This window comes from Neltuma alba, unplaced genomic scaffold, assembly GCF_004799145.2.
Source record: "Neltuma alba isolate B1F8T4 unplaced genomic scaffold, ASM479914v2 tig00012255_pilon, whole genome shotgun sequence".
NCBI classification, from domain to species: Eukaryota; Viridiplantae; Streptophyta; class Magnoliopsida; order Fabales; family Fabaceae; genus Neltuma; species Neltuma alba.
Window position 1 is genome coordinate 394288 of NW_021636781.1, and position 21317 is coordinate 415604.

The window sequence follows — 21317 nt, forward strand, 5'->3', positions numbered from 1 at the left end:
CCACCAAACCAACGGTGATCACTACCTCGACTTCTTTCCAAGCTGTGTTCCGCGATTCACCCAAACCGTATAATTACCAAATTAAAATTATTGTTTGTTTCGTATTTTCTGTGTTCTGCTGTTCTGCGACGTCGATCTCTGCTCTCTGCTTGCTCTCCCATGGCCAGGCCAAAAGCTCAAAGAAGAACCCTTGATTCTTACACAGTCAAACCCATAAACAAAGCCATTACGGGTAATAACTAATTACTAAGTGGATACTTTACTTATTTTCATCTTCCGATTTTCCCGGGAAAACTTGAAGGCTTCTTTTTCCCTCTCTTTCTGCCTGTTTCTCGCCGTCTTTCTCTCCTGATATGCGCTGCTTCCACTGTTCTCAGCCGGCGACTGCGTGCTCATGCGGCCGTCCGACCCGTCAAATCCGTCCTATGTGGCTAGGATTGAGCGGATCGAAGCTGACTCGCGTGGCGCCAACGTGAAGGTCCACGTCCGGTGGTATTACCGGCCGGAGGAGTCAATCGGCGGCCGGCGGCAGTTTCACGGTTCTAAGGAGGTTTTCCTTTCTGATCATTTTGATGTTCAGAGTGCCGATACAATCGAAGGCAAGTGTACGGTTCACAGTTTCAAGAGCTACACGAAACTTGACGCTGTCGGAAACGAGGATTTCTTCTGTCGCTTCGAATACAATTCCGCCACCGGTGCTTTCAATCCTGACAGAGTAGCTGTGTATGCTGATTCATTCTTGTTTTGTGTGCTTATTATCGGGTTATGCTGCTGTTTCCGCCTTTCCGCTATGCTTGATTGTTTGTTTACACATGTGCTCTTGATGCTCATAACCTCATTTTGGCATCTGACAATAAATTCAAACTAAGCTCTGTTCGATGGTGCTTTAAGATTTTACATCGCTGGTAGCTATGTAATCTTGCTCGTCAGTCGTGACGCTAATTATCCATGCAGTCATGTGCTTGTTGGAATCGTTAAGGTTAATTTTGATGAAATAGTGTAGTCATGTGGTTTTTTTATTTGATTTTTTGCTTGGAGAATGGAAACGTGACAACTTTTATCTTCATGAAAGTAGCGGTGGGATCTTATTGGAATTTTGGTTTGTGTTAATTGTTTAATGTTTTTGTTGTAGATACTGCAAATGTGAGATGCCCTACAACCCTGATGACCTAATGGTCCAGTGTGAGAGTTGCAGTGATTGGTAAGATGGACATATAAGGTGATATTACTCCTGATTGATTATGCTTCTGCTATATTGATTTGTCTAAGATCTATTACCTGTTTTATTTTTGAATGTTTATGTTTAGTTCTAAAAATACATGCCATCTTCCTGATGCATTTTATTCTTAATTTTCAGATTGTAGTTCATGTTTTACCTCTTTTCTTCTGGTTTCATTTGAGGAAACAAGGTATTTTAAGTCAGTTTGAACCATACAGGCATCTGTATTCTTTGTGTAAGACCCTAGTTCCAAAAACTGTGTCTGTCTGTCTGTCCGTATGTACGTATGACTTCAGCACTGAGCAATCCATATATTTTTATGCTTCAATTACTTTGCATTCACAGTTGCAAGTCTAGTTCCAAAATCTTGACCCTGTGAATAATTATGAGATGTGATTTTTAAACAAGTATAAATTGAATACTATAATGAAAATGGGTGGTGTATCTTGGTTATTTTTTGAAGGGAGTCTGTTTTCTTGTTAACCCCAGTTGCAACTCAGTTTTCTTGTATAAGAGTATAGAGGAATAGCCTTAGATGGCGAAAGGTGATGAACTCTACTTTCTTGGCTAATCCAGATTATTAAAATCTTGATCACTTATTCAGACTATGTAAAAATAACTGAAATTTAAATCCTTAGTGCTCTAGAATTACCACAAAAAAAATCTTAATGCTTTTCTTGTCCCAATCATTGTTGTCAACCTTATTTGGAAAATACTCATGCTTGAAAGCTAGCTGAAGGCTTAATTTGTGGGAGTTGAAATATATGAATCATTTTATTGAGGCATTGACAATTTTCAAGGTTTGTAAGAAAGCTAATTGCGATGATTGGTCCTAAAATGTTTATCATGTCCGGATAAATAGCATAGTTGCAGTCACAACACATTTTCCGAAGAGATTTTGAAAGTTGAAATTAGAATTTTGTTACGTGGTCAAATGTGAAGAGGATATCTGAGTTCGAAAGAATGCAGTCCTTTTCAACCTAATATTCTTGATTCAGGTTTCATCCTGCCTGTATAGATATGACCGTGGAGGAAGCCAAAGGACTTGACCACTTCTTTTGTGAAAACTGTTCTGGCGAAGGCCAACAGAATGCACAAAATTCTCATACTTGAAGACACTCAGATACCAAGGTATTCTTGATTGTCTATATTTCTACTTATCTCTAAGTTCCTTTAGAATTGGTTTGCCATGCTTTAGAGACGGTTACTTCAATGCCTCATTTTTTAGCCATGTTCATAGTCAGTTTTGGACCTCCTAAAAAATGTAAACACAATATATAATATAAAAATTCCATTCAGCCATGGATAGCACAATCCAACAGTTTCATCTGTGTGTTATTAGCTGAATTTATAGAAAAAGGGAAGTTATTTGCAAATGTTCAAATGTTTAGTTCACACCAGAAAGCATTGTTATGTTATTAGCATAGTAGCATTCATGCGTTGCCTTATAATGCAGGTGAATATAAAACGCCATCGAAGGTGATAATGATACTATACAAGCTTAAAATGAAGTAGATGTACGAGGTTGTTGCTGGATACCACGCTTTTCTAATCCTGGGTAACGGTACAAAACAAACACGGAGGCAATCCACAGGTGTCTTTCTGTTCGTGTCGTAAAAGACTGATATGGAAATGTCTGTTAAGTCCGTTTGGTTTGAGTGATCATCCTGTTTCCTTTGGAAGTCGAGGATGTTTGCTTGTGTGTAATTATGTTAGTAGACTCTCTATGTCTCTGTCCTTGCTTCTGGACTTTGTAAAGTATCTTGATTTAGTTATATATGAGACTAAGTAGACAGCTTTTTTATATAGAAAATACTGAAGAACAAAATCATATTTTCCTTGAGTCCCCAGGATGATCATTAAACGCTATGGACCTTCAGAGTCCTTAATAATCTTATGTAAGACTGCCCCAAGTTTGTAATCCTGGAATATCAGAGCTTTATTCAGTCAACCAAGTAGTCGGAATAGGCTAAAGACTGAATGCTGAAGATGTATTTTCAAAAGGTTTGTATTCCAATCTATATCACAGCTAAGAAGGGAACTTCGTACATTGAAATGGAATTCAATAAAAGCCACTGCGTAAGATCTAACGTTCAGGTAACGTGATTATGGGGGTGTTTGGTTTTTCCTTAAAAATGTTTTGTAAAAATATTTTCAACTCCTCTCACAACTATAAAATCATTTTTAAAATGATAGTTTGGTTAAAAAACCGAACATCTCCTATATCTGAACAATTTGATTTTTTTTAATTATAAATTCTCTTACGTTATACAGCCCTGTAATTTTTCAAAACAGTCAGGCCTAAAAAAAAAAAAAAAAGTCAAGAACGAAGCGTGGGTGATGCCATAAAAGAGGCATTATGAAGTTATATAGTATTGAACATGTGAAAGGAAAACAAACTTTATCATTTTTCAATTAAAAACAAATACATATAAGAATTGCATTTATATTTTCAATGAAAGTATTTATTGTTTTATTTTTTTTTATTCAAACCAAATATTCATTCTCACCTCATTTGTAAATAATTACCAGTAAGTTTAAATTCGCGAAGCAAATTCATGTATTTTAACAATCTGATAGTAAACATGCGGATTAACAAATCATAAAAACGTGATAATCTTAAAAAATCACAGTATCTATGTACTAAAAATCCTAAACCATAGAAGAACTGAGATAAGTGATAAAATTATTCCAATTGAAGAATGTGGAGATGAGATGGTGAAAGCAAGCCATTTACATTTGAGGTAAAGATCCATGGTAGAATGATATAATAATTTCAAGATAACAGGAAATCCATGTATTTTATTTTTGGCCAAAGGAAATCTATGTATTAAGCTGAGAAGTGAGTTGTGGAGTCATCAAGAGGGTGCCATAATCTGTTCAAAAACCACATTGAATCAGCCTCTACTGCAAATCCATCTTCATTTCTGTGCCAACTGAAGTAAGCATGTGTTCTGTTCTCTATCTCAAAAATGCCATGTCCATAACTCGCTTCCCGGTGTGCCGAGTATTCTGGTTGTGGTTCTGTCATGCTGCATTTTGCAAATCACACTCATTTCACCCTAAAACAAACCATTTCTACAACAACCACATGTTCAGTTCCTTTCATTCTGATGTTTAAGATATCATCACTCAACATTCAACAATTTGTGTGTGTTTCTTATAAAATACTCTCTTTAATTCTTAATATAAAAGTTACTTAACTAATTTGATCAGATTAAAGAAATTAAGTAAATTAGTTAATAGACCTAATCTCCCTAAAATACTTGTGTAACATTATGTTATATATTAGTTTACGAGTTAAGTAAATTAATTTGGAAAAAAAATACTAAATATAAGAAACAAAATAGATTGTAGTATTATATTTAGGACCAAATTTAAGTTTAATCCCTTGACTAGTTCTTATAATAAGGATAAAAGAGAATAGTGTCCTTTCTATAAATAATCATGATATCAAACATATTGTGAAATGAAATTTGTGATAATAGTGCATCAAATGGCCGTCTAAACTCTTTCTAATTTATGTATAAGAGCTTACTTGTTTGCTAGGCCTTCAATATTCCCCCCATCACCAATGGTTATATACACAGGAGCTGATAGATCTTTCACAGGAGTACATCGACCATTCACAATATTGTATGCAATATTAGATACACGTTCCTGGGACATGAAACAATTAAGTTAATTCTGCAAGTAAATACAAAAAAAAAAATGCTGGTGGAAATTCAACATGATTGAGAGAACCATAACATCATAAATTACAAAGATGAATCTTGCGAATGCCAAACCGATATATATTGGAAAAGCCAATTGATGATGCTATATGGATCATGCACCTCAGTTGAAACTTGGTAAAGAAAAGAGGAACATGTAAAAGAGTGCTGGAACTTACAGATCGTTCATAGGCATGAACATGACCAGAAAACACAACATCAACCTTGTACTTCACAAACCATGGCTCAAACGTTACTCTCATGGTTTCCCCTTCCATGAAGTGATAACTATAGCTATTATACCACGGCGCGTGCACAAGAACAATCAACCAGGGTGTCTCTGTCCTGTTAACTTTTGCTAGCTCCTCCTCAAGCCATTGATACTGGGGAGTATATGTTCCTGAAAAGAAAATGAAAATATTTACTGTACTGCACTAAAAATTAGTTAAGATGCTCTCCACATGCTTTTATTTGTGTCTCACAGAAGAAGAATCTGGCACTACCATATGCTGAGTATGAAGCCAAGACAATGATATGTGCCGAAGCTCTCTTAATAGAATACCAGAAGGGTTGAGTACTCTGTGATGCTCTGTAAGGAACGCGATATCGATGAGTATAAGGCTTGAAAGGCTCGGTTTCTCCCTGTGATCAATCATCATTCTCTGGTTAGGCCATGGAAAAATGGAAAATGTTATGGTTTGTTTGTATTAAAGAGTGGGAAGTAAAGTGAAACTCAGATTAGATCATTTTCTATGAGAAAGTTACAATTCCTGGAGCAAAATCAAGTTCATGGTTCCCAGCAGTCCATATCCAAGGTTGATAAGCAACACTTCTTTCTACAAACCTTCCCCAGGTATCCCACCTCACATTATCATGATTTGGATAATTATCTGCATAAGAGAGGTCTCCCACATAGAGCAAAGCTTGCCCTTTTCTAGGGTTCATTTCATAGTGAGTTAGCGTCCTGTTTGAATCAAACGTCTGACCAAGGTCCCCTGCAAACACAATTCCCAATTATCAAATAACAAACACAACGGAACATGGACAAAAATCTCATGCAATACTCCTCTAGTCCTAAATGTATCAGCTAGAGAACTAATTTACCTAAATTAAGAAAATTAGTTAAGTTAGTTATGTGTAAAAAATTGTATGCTGATTTAATTGGAAACTAACCATCATGAAAAGCAACCAATCCATGAATATTAGTTTAAAGAATAGATTTTACCTATGAGACCAAATGTGTATGGCACATCAGGACCGACTTCAGGAGGCGTCCTAAACCAGAATTGTCGTGTGGTATTCCCAATTCCAACCTCATAGTAATATTTGGCACTGTACTGCACAACATGAAGCTCAGAAATCAATAACTCATTCACTGAAACAAACCCCTTTTGATTAGCATCAGGAAAATAATAGCAATCATAACATGGGGCAATGGATCAATTAATTCCTACCTCCAAATCTTTCATAGTGCAGTGATGAATAAATCCAGAGGAGTAATTGTAAAATCTGTAAGTAACAAATTCTCCTTCAGCCAGCCTCTTATTCTCCCTGCTGTTCTCTTTCCAGTAACGCACGACACTTAATCCTGGTTCATCCTCAGTCACCCAAGAAACAATCACTGCCTTCCCCACATAATCACCTTGTGTTATATGAACCTTAACCCAGAAAATCCATACATCAAAATGGCGAGGAATGAGACCAAAAGATTAAGAACTGAATCTAAAACTACTTTACACAGATTTCACAAGAACCTGTTGAGGAGCATTATAGCCAGGAGGAACTGCGAACACATCGCTATCAAGTGGCATATCCACAGCATTCACAATCTTTCTGACGAATGAACTGGTTCTGCTACCATAACAAAACACAGCTACACTCGAAAGAAAAACCAGAACCACAAAACAAGAGAATCTTTGAAGACCCATTTTCTCAAACTGCAAATTAATCTCCCAAGATGAATCAACGTCTCACTAGTGATTGACCTAGAACCCCATCATATTAATCTCTGCGTTGCATGTTGAACACAATATGATGCGAATTTGTTGTTGAATGAATCGGGGGATATTCAGAATCCTCTGCGCATTTACAATGCAGAGTTAAAGACAGATTATATGAACAGAGACGTGTTAAGATTATCTCTCAGGCTGGCATTTTTCTTGCATTAGAGAACAAATGATGGAATCGCTGCATGTCTTTTCGGAGTGAGAAAGTGAAATGAATGAATAAAAAAACAATGAAAGCGTGAAAGTTGACGTTGGATTCATTGAGGAGATCGATACGATAATTAAGAGAATAGTGTCCCTTCATCTACTTCCTATAATAAACAGCAGTGTGACCTTGTTCTGCGTGAAAGAACGATTTTCATTTCATTCAATAAATAGTAGTAATAGTTCCTAGTTTCAACGTACTCGAGTAGCCTTTGTGAACGGATATAGAAATAGATATGGTTACGTGGGGATGACAGTCCCCATGATTTCTTTGTTAGAATTAGAATTAAAAAATTTTTAAGTTAATTTTTTTTTCAATACTTATCTTTCACGTTTTAAGTAAATGCTATTTTTAAAATTTTCAGTATTTATCTTTAGCATTTTTAATAACTAGTTTTTTTTTATTATTTTTAATAATCATCTTAAATATTTTCTTTCAATACTTATTTTCCATATTTTTATAATTATTTTTAATTAATGTTGGTATTGAAAACATAATTTTGAGAGTACTGAAAAAAGTTGAAAATTTGAGTACTGCAAATGTGAAGGATGAGTTTTAATAATTCAAAAGATGAATGTTGAACAATAATTAATTCAACAAAAACTTTAATACTATCCCAGTTTATAATATAAGAGGTAGATGACTAATTTGTAAATATTAAGAAAAATATATTGTTCTATAGTCATGGAGGAATACAATTTGACGTCTAAAAATTTATAAAACAAAAAGATTAAAAACCATCTACTGCTCTGATCCTGAATATAAGATCTATTTTACAGTGTAATTTACACTACTTGATCCCTATGATCGAAGTTATATACTTTATAACATAGGCCTTATCCACACAAGTAACGGAGAACATACGAAAGCTTTGGAATATTATTTTCGGGCACTAGAACGAAACCCGTTCTTACCACAAGCTTTTAATAATATGGCCGTGATCTGTCATTACGTGCGACTATCTCCACTATAGAAAGAAAAAAGAAAAGAAAGAGCAAATCCACTAATAAATACAAGTTAAGTCTTATATATTTAAGACTGAAAGAGTATCGTTTTTGCCAAAAATTTGCGATCCATGCAAAATAAATACACTCTAGTAGCTCTTTTTTTAAGACTAAATAAATAGCTCTAAGTTGCTCTTTATAGGAAAAAATTGTTTCCTCATGAAATAAATAAATAAATTTCTTCATAGGAGCAACAACTAAACTAACTACCATTCAACTCCAACCGCATACATGGGCTCTTGTAGTTGGTTATATAGTATGCCCTTCTTCCAAGCAAACGCCATTGAACTTGGGCAACTATCACGTCCGATAGGGTGCACAATAAAACCCATAGGCTCCGTCCGTTAGGTGGGCCCCACCTCGGTGACAGTCCAGATAGGAACCAATGCAATATCGTCATGATTCCGTGGAGGCGTGTTGCCGATTCTGTCGTTAACCGTCACCGTTAGCTTTTTCCGCCTTTTAAGTCTCGGCGAACTCTCACGCACGAAGCCACCATTCGTCCATTCCCCATTCTTTTCCTCCTCTGTTTGGCATTATGGATCGTACTCTCAAGTCCGTTATTGTCTTCTCATTCCTCTTCGTCTCCGCCGTCTCGTCGGAGACGGAGAGCTTCTCCGCCGTCGAGAGTGACGCCGACCCGCTGATCCGGCAGGTGGTCGACGGCGATCACCGATTCGGCGCAGAGCATCATTTTTCTCTGTTCAAGCGTAAGTTCGGGAAGTCGTACGGGTCTAAGGAAGAGCACGATTACAGGTTCACTGTATTCAAGGCTAACCTGCGCCGAGCTCGGCGACACCAGAATCTGGACCCAACGGCTGTTCACGGCGTGACTCAGTTCTCGGATATGACACCGTCCGAGTTTCGGAAGGTTTTGGGTCTCAGAGGCCTCAGGTTGCCTGCTGATGCCAGCAAGGCTCCCATCTTGCCAACCGACGATCTTCCCAACGACTTTGATTGGAGAGATCATGGAGCTGTTACGCCTGTTAAAAACCAGGTTTGTCAATCCGTTTCATCTGCGGCATGTCGGAGATTATAAATAGCTCAATATAATATTGAAGCAACATTCTGGTATTTACTGTTATCGATTTTTTTTTAATGATGATATTCGAATTTTTTGGCAAATTAGGGTTCATGTGGATCGTGTTGGAGTTTTAGCACAACTGGAGCCCTGGAAGGTGCTCACTTCCTCTCTACCGGGGAACTGGTCAGCCTTAGCGAGCAGCAGCTCGTGGACTGTGATCATGAGGTTGGGCATTTCTGGTTTTAGTAATTCCTCTTTCTAATTAGCTTCACGTGATTGTTCGTGGATCATTTAATCTTTAAGTAATATCGATTGGTTCGTGAGTTTTATCTGCAATTTTGCAGTATCATTCGGTCTCAATAATTCGTAGTAAACTAGTTTGTGATACATATGCCTCTGTATTTAATTCAGTATAGTCTATATTTATGCAGCTGATTGTCACTATTATTGCTTCTGAAATATTAGGTAACAAATTCTGAATCCGGATGCATTCATGTTTTTGCTGGTTGTTTTCACCCAACCCGTAAAATTAGGATATGGCTATGTTTTCAGAACTCTCTCTTTATATTAACTATAGAGCATTGCGTTCCAGATATTCATAATGAATTATAATGGCGACAAAATGAATGCCCGTTTTAACGTTATGTGGTCTTTGAAGTCATGCTGTTATGTGATTTTCCTCGATAAATACTTCTCTATCTAAATTATTACTTGAAAGTTGGAACATTCTCGGCTATTGCAACTGGTCTGAATTCTATTAGTTCATCTATTCCCTGCTAATTGTTGGCTGACCTATGAGGATGTTGAAGATCAGTATTACATAGATGCTTTGGCATATTGCAGCTTATTGCTCCATGCAGTTTATTTGACTTTTTCGTGCTTTTATCATCAACATGATGGTACCAACATCTGAACCATAGACACAATGGCACAGCTACCAATGTCTCATCACAGAGACCAAGGTTGCTAGTTAAATTTTTATGCTTTCTTTTGAAGTTATTGAAACTTGGCAAACGTAAAGTTGAGCGCTAGGGCTGCTGTCAAAAAATCATGGGTCCATTACATGTTACAGAATTTTGTAGCATGTGTAATTTCTTAGAGAGAAATTAAACCCATACCTATGTGCAGTGTGATCCAGAAGAACCACGTTCTTGTGACTCTGGTTGCAATGGCGGACTGATGAATAGTGCCTTTGAGTACATCCTTAAAGCTGGCGGAGCCATGCGGGAGGAAGACTATCCTTATACTGGCACTGATCGTGGGACCTGCAAATTCGACAAATCAAAGATTGCAGCTTCGGTTGCCAACTTTAGTGTCGTTTCACTTGATGAAGAGCAGATTGCTGCTAATCTTGTGAAAAATGGGCCCCTTGCTGGTAAGACCAAATAACTACATTTTTCTTTGGGCGAAGACTTATTAACTACTACTATGGCCTCGTTTTTGCGGGCTACACATAGAATCCAATAGTTGCAGACAATGAATGAGAACTGACTCGTTGATTTCCATGGGTAAATATGCAGTGGCCATCAATGCGGTATTTATGCAAACATATATTGGTGGGGTATCATGCCCATACATATGTTCGAGGAGGTTGGACCACGGAGTGTTGCTTGTGGGATATGGTTCTGCGGGGTATGCTCCCATTCGGATGAAGGAGAAGCCATATTGGATCATTAAAAATTCATGGGGAGAGAATTGGGGAGAAAATGGTTACTACAAGATTTGCCGGGGGCGCAATATTTGTGGGGTGGACTCCATGGTTTCCACTGTGGCTGCTGTTCATACCACTTCTCAGTAGGATGTGACGCTTTAAATGCCTGTACTGTACGTATAACAAAGCATCCGCTATCCAGTCTAGCGTATTTCTGGAAACAATTTCAGTGTCATAATTAACGGAGAACTCAAGTGTGGATCCCTTTTATTTTTGGGCCACCCATGCTGTTAAGTGTTAACCTTTGTCCAAGAATCTTGAATTGATTTGTTTTCTTCGGTTTGTTTGATTACGTTCGTACATATTTTCCACTTAATCATCGTCCGAGCTTAGTTCGATGAAGGGAATAATGTGACTTTTTGTTCGCCCAAGGTACTCTAGTTCATTAGATAAGATGAGTTGCGCGCCCCTTTTGCTAATTAGTTACAGCTAACATAAAACAGCCACACTCTTCGACGTTGGGAGTTAAGAGACATTGATCTGATATCTTCCTTTTGCTTTCTGTTTACCTTCCATTCATCATCTTTTATCGTATGCTCGACAGCCCCGACTGCGGCACATTCCGCACCACTTCAGGGTAATTCACGAGAACCTGTCATTTACGAGCTGGATGCTATAAAAATTTAAGTCCACTGAAAACAATAATAAAAATTACATATTTGATTTATTTTAATCTTGATATTAAATTTTCCGTTTTAGTTCAAAAAAATTCAATTGCACCCAAATAAGAGATAATTAATATGCAAGTCTTTATAACTTCAACTAGTTTTTGATCAAGTCCCTATAATTTTTTTTATGAGGTTCTTATAATTTTACATGTTTTTAATCAAGTCTTTATAATTTTTTTTTATCAGGTCCTTATTGTTTTACCTCATTTTTAATAAAGTCCTTGTAGTTTTTATTCTTTAGTCTGTAAATAATAAATTATTAAAATAATCTTATGTTAATATTCTTTTAAATTTTTAGTTAAACATATATATTATTTATTTTTCAATGCTAATTTTTATAATTATAAAATTCAAATTATAAAAATAAAATTTTCTAAAATTAGAATATAATTATAAATAATTTATAGCTAAGTATAATTGTTTATTATGATTAATTATTAATTACTAAATGATTATATTTATGATTTTGTCCAATTATATAATTATTAATTTAAAAATAAAATTAATTTTAGAAAATAAAGTTAATAAATAATTATTTTAAAACTACAAAAGACCTGATTAAAAAATAAGTGAAACTACAGACATGATAAAAAGGAAAAAAAAATGAAAAGACCTCATTAAAAATACGTGGGAATAAAAAAGATCTGATTAAAAATTTTTTTTACAAAGATCTAATTAAAAGTAAGATGAAACTATAATAACCCAAAGATTCATTATCCAATAAGTTAAAGACTCCTTGATATCATTGTTCTTCAAAATTAGAGCCAACTGTGGATTTTAACCTGTGCCAACTTTTTTTTTTTTTGGGGGGGCGCCCCCAACTCAATCACTTTTTGTGCCCGACAATAACGCGTCACGTTATCTCTGAACAGCCACTCAAGACATGTCTAAATAGACAATGGCACCACAATAGCTATTGGGTGTTCGAGCTTAACGATAAAAACGCTGAAGTGAATTCGTCAAAGCCCTTACATAACATGACTTACACTCATCTACTTGCAAATGCAAGAGTTGAATAACACAAATCTACTAATGATAGCCTGGGAAACATACCCTAACTCTTAAAATACAAATAATTTATTTTGATATTGCGCAAATTAAGTTATCAATATAATGAACTAATAGGAAGTAATTATTACACTTAGCCATTCCTGCCCAGCCCGTGCACAGTCATTCCCTCTGAGAGGGAATCCATTTATTCCTTCAATGGCATAAATTAAACAAAGATGATACGGAATGACGCTGGATGAAAAAGTCCCCACGATGCCATCACCACAAACAATGCTGCAGAAACCAATCACTGAATCGGTCGAAACAAAAAATGAATCACTACAGGTCCAAGGCTGAGCTATCCAACGATCTAAGATTCTTGAATGATTTTAAATGATCATTCATCTTCATCATCTAGCAACGCAAACGAGTAAGGATGGAATGAGTATCCATCTCCCTCGTAGAACTTATTTTGGAACTCCACCCAGTGAAGACGCAGAGCATGGAGGAAGGCGCTGAGGGTTTCCATCACAAGTAACACCCCCACAGTTGCAAAAACAAAGACAATGAAACCCACTATAAGAATGATCACATTGTTGTACCTGTGACACCAGACGCAGCAATTAGCAGGCGTCTTTCGCATAAGTTAGAGTCAAACTATTCACTTGATCCCCCCTCCCCTCTTTTTTTCGTTGAGGTTAACATGAACAACGAGCGACAAAAAACCAGTGAAACTTGATACATTGTGTGTGCAATGCTCACCAATTGCATCCTCCAACTCATGAGATGCAATAAAAAAAATGTAACAAAGAAATTGAGCAAGTAGACATACCCCCATGCAAGAAGAAGAACCTTTTCATAGAAAACAGTTGACAACTCCGAATGCGCAAGGCTGGATGAAAATAAAGAAACATGAGAAAACGCATCACTCTATTTATTCATTTACAAAAATTGACAAAAGTTCCAGATATTAATGAATTAATCATTTACAGTACATATGAGGTTCAGTTCTGTATATCGAAGTGTGGGATTCAAGGACTACTACGATAATCATAATAAAATTTCACTTGCCAATCATAGGCAATAAAGAAGCAGTTGGCTTATTATTGTGTGCAGTGTGTGGCTTATAGGCTAGTATTTTGCAATTCAAGGGCAGAATGTTTCATAGAAATATAGTTTGCAGGAACATACCTAAGGGCCCAAAGACGAAGGTAAGAAGCTGTATTAGACACTGCTCCAAGTACAAATTCAATGGTGTGTATGAGTTGATGGACAAAGACTTCACTGAACTCAAATTCTTCATGACCATGGGAATCATGATTTGGCTCCACTAGCAAGCTCTCCTCTGTGCTTTGAAGTGGTGCATAGGATTCGCCCTGGTGCCTCTGCAGTAAAAACTATTTAGAACCAAAATACAAGAGAGTTGTTCCCTAACATAGGCAAAGCACCAAGAGAACCATACATCGTGTTGCTTCTTCAAAAGAAAAGGTTTTGGTATCAACATCCAGGGCACAGAGACAAGGGCCAGAAGTAACAGTACAAGCTGGTAAGACCACAACAAAACGTCTTAGTCCTATCCAAAAGAAGAAGAAAAAAAAAAAGGTAGGAGGGGGTAGGAAATAAAAATAACCTGCAAAGTCTTCTGACCAGGAAAGAGCTGGTTTTCTCCCAAATCATCTGTAGGACTCAGAAACATGTAGATCATTACATGGTACAAATCAGCTTTTGAACCAGTGCACCACTTCACAACGATAAGGAGGGATAGGTAACCAAACAAACTGTTGAGAAATATAATCTCGGGAATAAATTGGAACCTGAAGAGTAAAACAGTTTAGAAAAGCAGTTATATTCAATTTCGGAAGATGAAGTAATGGGGTAGTTTATAGAGATGGAAAAAGATTCAGTGATTTGATTGTATATGTGTATGATTACTCAGCCAACCCCAACTCTTTCCCATTCCATCAGGAAAAGCTTCCCAAAGTATATGAGATTCTTCACACACAAATAAGAATGAGCAACCAGAGACCTGAGTAAAGCTTTACAGCGATCAAGTAAGGAAAAATACAGATCACAAACTTACCATACATTCAGGGCATTGCCAAAGAATTTGGCATTGAAAAAGCTTATTATAATTCCAAGGTTCATCTGAGCCACCCCAAGAAGAATTGACATTTTCATTTTCAATGAATTGAGGAATGGCAATTCACTTCTTGAACCATGCCATGCTGGGTCCACTCCAAATGGGTATGTGGGACGTGCTTTTATCAAACCTGCAGAAGTGGCATCTCTACACCCCAAAAGGATAGAAGGAAGAATGTTAAGAATCAAAAAATCATAGAGCACAATTGTAGATTATATGAATAGAGGATTTGTTGTACCTGCAAGAAAAGTCACGGCATGCATATGCTGAGGGACCAAAGAGTTCAAATGGGACGGAGAAGAACTCATTATAGATCAAACCAGTGAAGATTGAGAAGAGAGCCATCATCAGAATAACATAACGACCTCCAAAAGTCATTTCCATAATATCTCCAAGCTTCTGTGTTTTTTTTTTTTTTTTTTGGTTAACCGCCCAATCAGCAAAGTGTTGTATTAGATGCATGCCGGGAGAAAGTTAAGATAATAAAATAAAAATTCCTCTTTAAAGAAAATCATGCAATATGGGGAAAGTGTTACCTGGCTAGAATACTTTTTCTCCCTTATTAGTAGATACAAAGTTGCCAGTAGTAAACATATTCCATGCCCCCAATCACCAAACATTACCGCAAAAAGAAATGGAAAGGTAATTATAGTATATACAGCAGGATTTGCCTCCTGATACTTAGCCACCCTGAAATATTAGTTCTGCACAATATTACACTTTTTCACGAGTAAAAATTATGTATCAAAAAGTAAACAAGCACATAATTTATTAATGCCACTGTGCAATTGGTCATAGGCACAATAATAATACAAGGGAAGACTTTGGGGTTCTAAAAGTTCTCTCTTATGTCCCATTATATGGTTTTATTAAGAATTGAAAATATGGCAATTAATTAGATCCGCATATAACTGAGTAATTGAGAAGGGGGAGCAACAACAAATGTATTGATTAAGGTGGAGACTAATCTACTTATATTTTGAAAATGACCAGTAACAATAATTTGTATGCACAATATCTTCCATAGTCCAAGCATGTATCAGCTCATGTAAACAATACCGGCATAACTCCCTCTGAACAAAAGGAACAACAAAAGAACGGAGAAAGAAGGGACAAGAAACTATTGTGATACTCACCCGTATGCATCAACAATGGATTGAAATGAAGAAGTGAATTTATTTGTTCGGAAATATGTAGGTGGTAACTCCCTAGAATGCAAAACTTGGAAAATGGTACCAACTTGGGAGTTAGAGTCATATGCTGCCCGCTCCAAGGCGTCCTGTATCTGAAAAATCAAGGTTCCAAGTTCCAAAAATCAATATTATAATAATTCAAAATCCTGAACCCAAAAGAAATGCCCTGGTTAAGAATAGGATCACAGAAACAATAAATACCTGCTTTGTTGCAAAAACAGGACTCCAACCCTCAGCCACTAGGCATTTTTTGGTCACATCAAGGCTAAGCATGTTCAGGGTATGATATATGGATTTCTCCTTTCTCACCTTCATGAGTGGAAGGAAATATTCTTAATAATAAGTAACAATTAATGCCAAGAAAAGAAATTTTAATCCACAGATTCAGATTTTCTTTGTAGACAGGAAAACTATATCCATCCCTAGACACAAACTATAATAGATGGACATAAGATAAATCTTATTTCGATTATGAACTTGAAAAACAGGACTCCAACCCTCAGCAACCAGGCACCTTTTGGTCATATCAAGCCTAAGCATGTTCAGGGTATGATATACGGATTTTCCCATTCTCACCTTCAAGAGCGGACAGGATTATTCTTAATAAAAAATTAACAATCAATCCCAAGCAAAGAAAAACGTCAATTCATATACAGATTTTCTTTGAAGACAGGAAAACTGGGTCCATCCCAAGATATACACATTATAATCGGGCACAAGGAAAATTGTACTTTAGTTATACACTCATGGAAAACATGGATGAGCATATTAGTTAAACATACCAGAAGATTCCACTGATTAAATTGATCCCCAATAATCTGGAGCAAGTTACCCTGGTGCAGCAGTCCAGTATCTATAGTTGTCTTCAACTCTGAGAGTCTTGCTGAGACCTGAATGCGAAATTGTTTAGACTTGGCAAAAGATGAATCACCAAACACAAAGATGCTTCTTTGAAATAAAATGTAGAAAATGGATAGCAAAAGGCAAGAGAAATATCATCATGAAGCATAAACTAAAACTTCAATCTGCCAGCAAGTAAACAATCCTTTCATTCCTGTATATAGATAGAAAAGCAAGATAAGCTCAAGCCCTGTGAAACAATTCAGCTAAAAAAAGAAAAGCAAGATCAGCTCAAGCAAATATCTGCTTTCCTTTTGCCACTAATACACATTCCCAATGAAAACATGGCTATGGTCATAATCTTGAAGGAATTGACTTCAGCAGCCTAATGGTATATGTAGTTATGTACCATCCACTTGACAATACTTAGAAGAACTAAAAAGAGCAAATATTTTCATGTTCATGAGGCCATGGTAAAGATTACATTGTTTACTACTAGAGTGCATAATTAAACCCATATCAAGACTTGGATCAAGAGTCCCCATGAATTATCCACAACACAGCAAGTCTTATCCCACTTAATGAAGTCAACATAGATAATAAAAACAACCAACTTTTCAAATTTATCATTTACCAAGAAATTCCATCTCATAACTTCTTGCTCGATCCATAATATTTTAGGGAAATTAAATTTGACCAAGGGAAACATCTCTCTGACATGCTTGTCCATAGTTTAACTAGGATTATAAAATCTCATTTTCTCTTGCCCAGCAGCTTAAAATCCACACGTGCTGCATTAAAGCCGCACAAAAGAAGCTAGAGGAATATTTTTCTTAAAAAAATGTGAAGATTCTAGACAAGCTTTTCCAGTTTTCCTCAAGATAGATGAGAATTTAAAAATAATAATAAACAAACCTCTGCAATCATTTGAACTTGTTTTCCTGATTCCTCGGCAAAAGGATAACGATTTGCTCCAAAGGCATCACATATTTTCAGAATCTTGGATTTTGCTCTTTCACCAGCATAGAAGACTAAAAACACATTTTTCTCAATCTGCATGTTAACATCCATAGCTCAATATCAAAAATAACAGAATAGGAAAACTATTAGTTCAACTTATACTGCATAAACTAGTTTTAATATCATATTCATATGTAGCAATCATAAACACCAGGTGCAGGAATATTGGTCAAGTAGGCATTACAGAGGCTACTTTAATTAAATGTTTCTTTTAGAAGGGCGATGCTGACTGTGATAATCATTGAAAAAATTCAACTTCAGATAGGTTATCGTTGACAAATACAAAGAAAACAATCTCCCCCTATCTAGTAGACAACGTAGCATGACAGAGCGTTGTGAGGAAAATGAAAGATATTCATTGCATGAATCAAGAATTCCTCAGAATAAAATTTCAGCAAGAAATTATGTATTGGCAATGAGTAACGTAAGAAAGTATAAAAAATGACAGACGGAACAGTGCAAGCGATTTTCATGTTTTTAATGTTGATGGGGAACAAGAATAAGCACCTTTTCTCCAGAAACAGGGTCTGTGACAGGATCCTCAACAATGACTTGCCTCAGAAACACATTGCCCCTAGTAGCACGAAATAAAATTCTCTCAAATGCCATGGATCTTTCCCTGGGAACAAGACCAGCTAGGAAACCCAACTTCACTTGCTTTGATGGATCTGTTGACATTTCCTTTACAGCACACCAAACCACAAGATTATTTCAATAAAAAAGATTATTATCAACTATATATACATGAAAACATGGCATAGGGACAACCAGAAACATACTTGATCTTGTAATAATGGTGTTTCCATAGACTCTCCACTCTGATGTGATTCAATTTCTCTCTGCTGCTCCAAGGCACGATTCTGAGCTGAATGGAAAAACTCGCTAGCCTGAAAGGAAAGAATAATTATTTCAGTAGTTGGATTATTGAGTGTTAATATTTGGATACTTAACTGAAATCTTATAAACTGAAAAAATTTGATTGGATTAGCTATGACGTCCTTCAAAACTGAATAGGACACTATTATAATTGAAAGGAAAAAAATATATAGAGTTAGCGCTTAAAAATATTGAGAATTTTTACAACAACTTTTTTCCCTAAAATAAGGAGAAAGCTACTAAATTTTGACTGCTTTAACAAATCCTTGATCTAGAGATTGGAGTAGGCAGTGGAACCACATGAGATTATAAGCATTTTACAAAATTTTAATCAGTATCCCTTCAACTCGCATGCTTTCATGTTGGGCCTGCAGTTGCACCTATAGTATGGGCAAAAATGACAGAAAAGAAAGTCTGAAGTAAAAGCTAGAAATGCAGCTAAACATAACACATGACATAACATAAACTCCATTTTCATGCCTGTCAAGCACAACCTACGGTCTAGCCAGCAATGCAACAATTCCCATCCCCACCTTACCTTTAATATATCAATAGAACAAGAATATCAATAACACAAGCCAGGGAAGCCACCACAGCTTCCATGCAAAAACAATGAGTCTAGCTAAGAATTCTGACAGGCAGTAAAAAAACTTAATAAGCATCTCAATTCGGGGGGTAAAATTTTAGTAAGTTCTACTTTAACATAGATAAGAGATATCCATGCACATTTACAGTTCTGATTCATCCAGTCCAATTAAGGAAAGAGCATCACTTTTTCTTTTCAATTTTATTTCTAAAATAATTGCTTATGTATTTCCTTTGATTGTCAATGCTACTAATTGGCCAAAAAAACTTGTCTAAGACTCTACTACTTGCAAAAGCTTGAAGATACAAGAGGGTTACTAGAGTAGTCAGCCAACCACCCTAAATGAAGTGCCAGTTAGACATGTAATATTTTGAGGCTTCAGTAGAAAACAGAATTCACCTTCTGAAGAACGAGCTTATATTCCACAAGTTCATTGTAAGAGCGTTGCAACTTTTCACCATTTGCATTCATCTCAGTTAATTCTGCCTCAAGCTCAGCAAGTTTTACCTATAACAAAGATGTATTATTGATTAACTCATAAGGTGAAAAACACCAGAGATTAAGATCAACAGCAGTATCCACTTACCTCTAAATCATCCATGTTCTCATCAACATCAGTATCCAAAGTTGTGGGTGAAACACCAGCCTTGAACATTTGCTCCTTGAAATATCGTAATTTCCGTGCCATCTCTCCACATCTTTTTAGCTTCATATAGGCATGTAGTAATCCAAGTCAATCACCATATGCAATAAAGAGTTTAATACAATATTATGATTACATGAAAAATGAAGTTCAATATTTATGCAGCAAGCTCCATTGTCGACATGTTGAAAACTCAAGGTCTTATGTAGTAGCTAGAAAGCAAGGATGATCCGTAACATTAAATTATTAAAAAGAATATTCAATAACTAATAAGCCATAACCATTAGTTTATCATTTCTCAAAGATATTATGCTCATAACTCTCGCAAAAACTGGTCAACATGTCCCCCTTAAATGATTCAAAGGGATAAAGATAGAAGTTGTCCACTCTCATGCTAGACACAAATAATTTAGTTAAACTAATAATAAATAAATGAATAAGCAATGGTGGAAAACATTGGAAACCAAATTTGTTTTGTTTCTTTGTTCATCAAATTAGAAACAAGCAAAGAAAATTCCAGAAGCAAGCCCCAAAAAAAAAAAGTGCTAATGATTGAGGCATCAAGCAGAAAAAACACACCTGACTAGCGTAAGTCCTTTGAAAAGGGCTCTTCTCAACATTGAGCTGAAATTCAGAGAGCAAAAAGCATTATATAGAAGAAATTAGAGATATCTCTGAAAAAAGAAGCAGTACATAACATGGGTTTAGACACAATAAGAACCAGGCTTGCATTGACAGTTTAATGTGCCACTGATCTAATCACTGACCCATTCGAATTCTTACTTTTGACTAGATAGGGAAAATAGCAAAGTAATACCAAAAAAGTATTAATACATATAACCATAGAGATTGCACGAAAGCAAGCCAGAACACGCCAGTCAAGCTACTCCCGAGTTTCCGGAGCAAAATTCAATCATATAAAGTCTTTAAAAATCCCAATGAGTTTTCGCATACGGTCAAATCCCCCAACTAAGTACCACACAGCACCTTCACTAATCTCAAACAGAATTGTTCCCCTATCGCGGATCACAATGCCAAGAAACTCTTGCCGATGACACTTGAAAAGGAGAAATCGATCGCACAACAAGAAACCGAATTATGTAAATCCGGCAAAAGTGAATGGCAATCGTCACACAAAAATACAAGATAAATGATCGAGGATTTATTGATCAGCAAATTGAGGAAGTGAGCAGAAGTATAGAGCTACTAACATCTTTGAACTGAAGAAGACCTAGATCACCGAGGTAGGAGACAGTAAGGTGAGCGGACTCCATAGGAATGATGAGCTGAACCAGCTGCATCGGCTCCGACCGGAAAAGATCCACCGGCGGGCAACAACCTGCGCGCCGTGCGTCGCCCATCTTCTCTCCCACTCTGTCACACAGATTCTCAAAAGAGATAGACTGATAGAGGATCACGGACTTCCGATCTCGGTCTCAATGATACCCCCGAGACGTCCTCCTTCCGTCTCTACAAGCT

General features: G+C 36.4%; 4 protein-coding genes across 12 annotated transcripts; 2 read left to right on the forward strand and 2 right to left on the reverse strand.

The window, feature by feature from the left end:
• Positions 1–3065, forward strand: LOC114725535 (chromatin remodeling protein SHL). 9 transcript variants are annotated; one of them, XR_003738425.1, is made up of 5 exons: positions 1–232; positions 378–723; positions 1133–1219; positions 1358–1418; positions 2218–2298. XR_003738425.1 is itself a non-coding variant. In XM_028912056.1 (5 exons), exons 1-4 carry the CDS (start codon positions 160–162, stop codon positions 2330–2332), a joined length of 603 nt encoding a protein of 200 aa, XP_028767889.1. In that variant the 5' UTR covers positions 7–159; the 3' UTR covers positions 2333–2350; positions 2676–3065. The 9 variants fall into 9 exon arrangements, 3 of the variants coding, with proteins under 3 accessions (XP_028767890.1, XP_028767891.1, XP_028767889.1); XR_003738426.1 differs by having other exon boundaries at positions 1133–1201; XR_003738423.1 differs by having other exon boundaries at positions 1358–1454; positions 2218–2296.
• A 984-nt stretch (positions 3066–4049) lies between these two features.
• On the reverse strand, positions 4050–6860 carry LOC114725534 (purple acid phosphatase-like). Its single transcript, XM_028912055.1, has 8 exons — positions 6687–6860; positions 6387–6590; positions 6158–6269; positions 5698–5927; positions 5436–5574; positions 5112–5332; positions 4758–4879; positions 4050–4251 (listed from the first exon to the last, which is right to left on the reverse strand). Exons 1-8 carry the CDS (start codon positions 6858–6860, stop codon positions 4050–4052), a joined length of 1404 nt encoding a protein of 467 aa, XP_028767888.1.
• Positions 6861–8640: 1780 nt separating this feature from the next.
• LOC114725583 (cysteine protease RD19A) lies at positions 8641–11198 on the forward strand. The gene is made up of 4 exons (XM_028912109.1): positions 8641–9144; positions 9277–9396; positions 10300–10546; positions 10692–11198. Exons 1-4 carry the CDS (start codon positions 8686–8688, stop codon positions 10967–10969), a joined length of 1104 nt encoding a protein of 367 aa, XP_028767942.1. The 5' UTR covers positions 8641–8685; the 3' UTR covers positions 10970–11198.
• A 1244-nt stretch (positions 11199–12442) lies between these two features.
• Positions 12443–21317, reverse strand: LOC114725542 (V-type proton ATPase subunit a2). Its single transcript, XM_028912065.1, has 18 exons — positions 21050–21317; positions 20418–20462; positions 19782–19901; positions 19595–19702; positions 18513–18620; positions 18241–18414; positions 17629–17766; positions 16656–16763; positions 16075–16182; positions 15817–15965; positions 15217–15370; positions 14919–15079; positions 14621–14827; positions 14171–14354; positions 14003–14083; positions 13732–13925; positions 13373–13432; positions 12443–13142 (listed from the first exon to the last, which is right to left on the reverse strand). Exons 1-18 carry the CDS (start codon positions 21197–21199, stop codon positions 12938–12940), a joined length of 2454 nt encoding a protein of 817 aa, XP_028767898.1. The 5' UTR covers positions 21200–21317; the 3' UTR covers positions 12443–12937.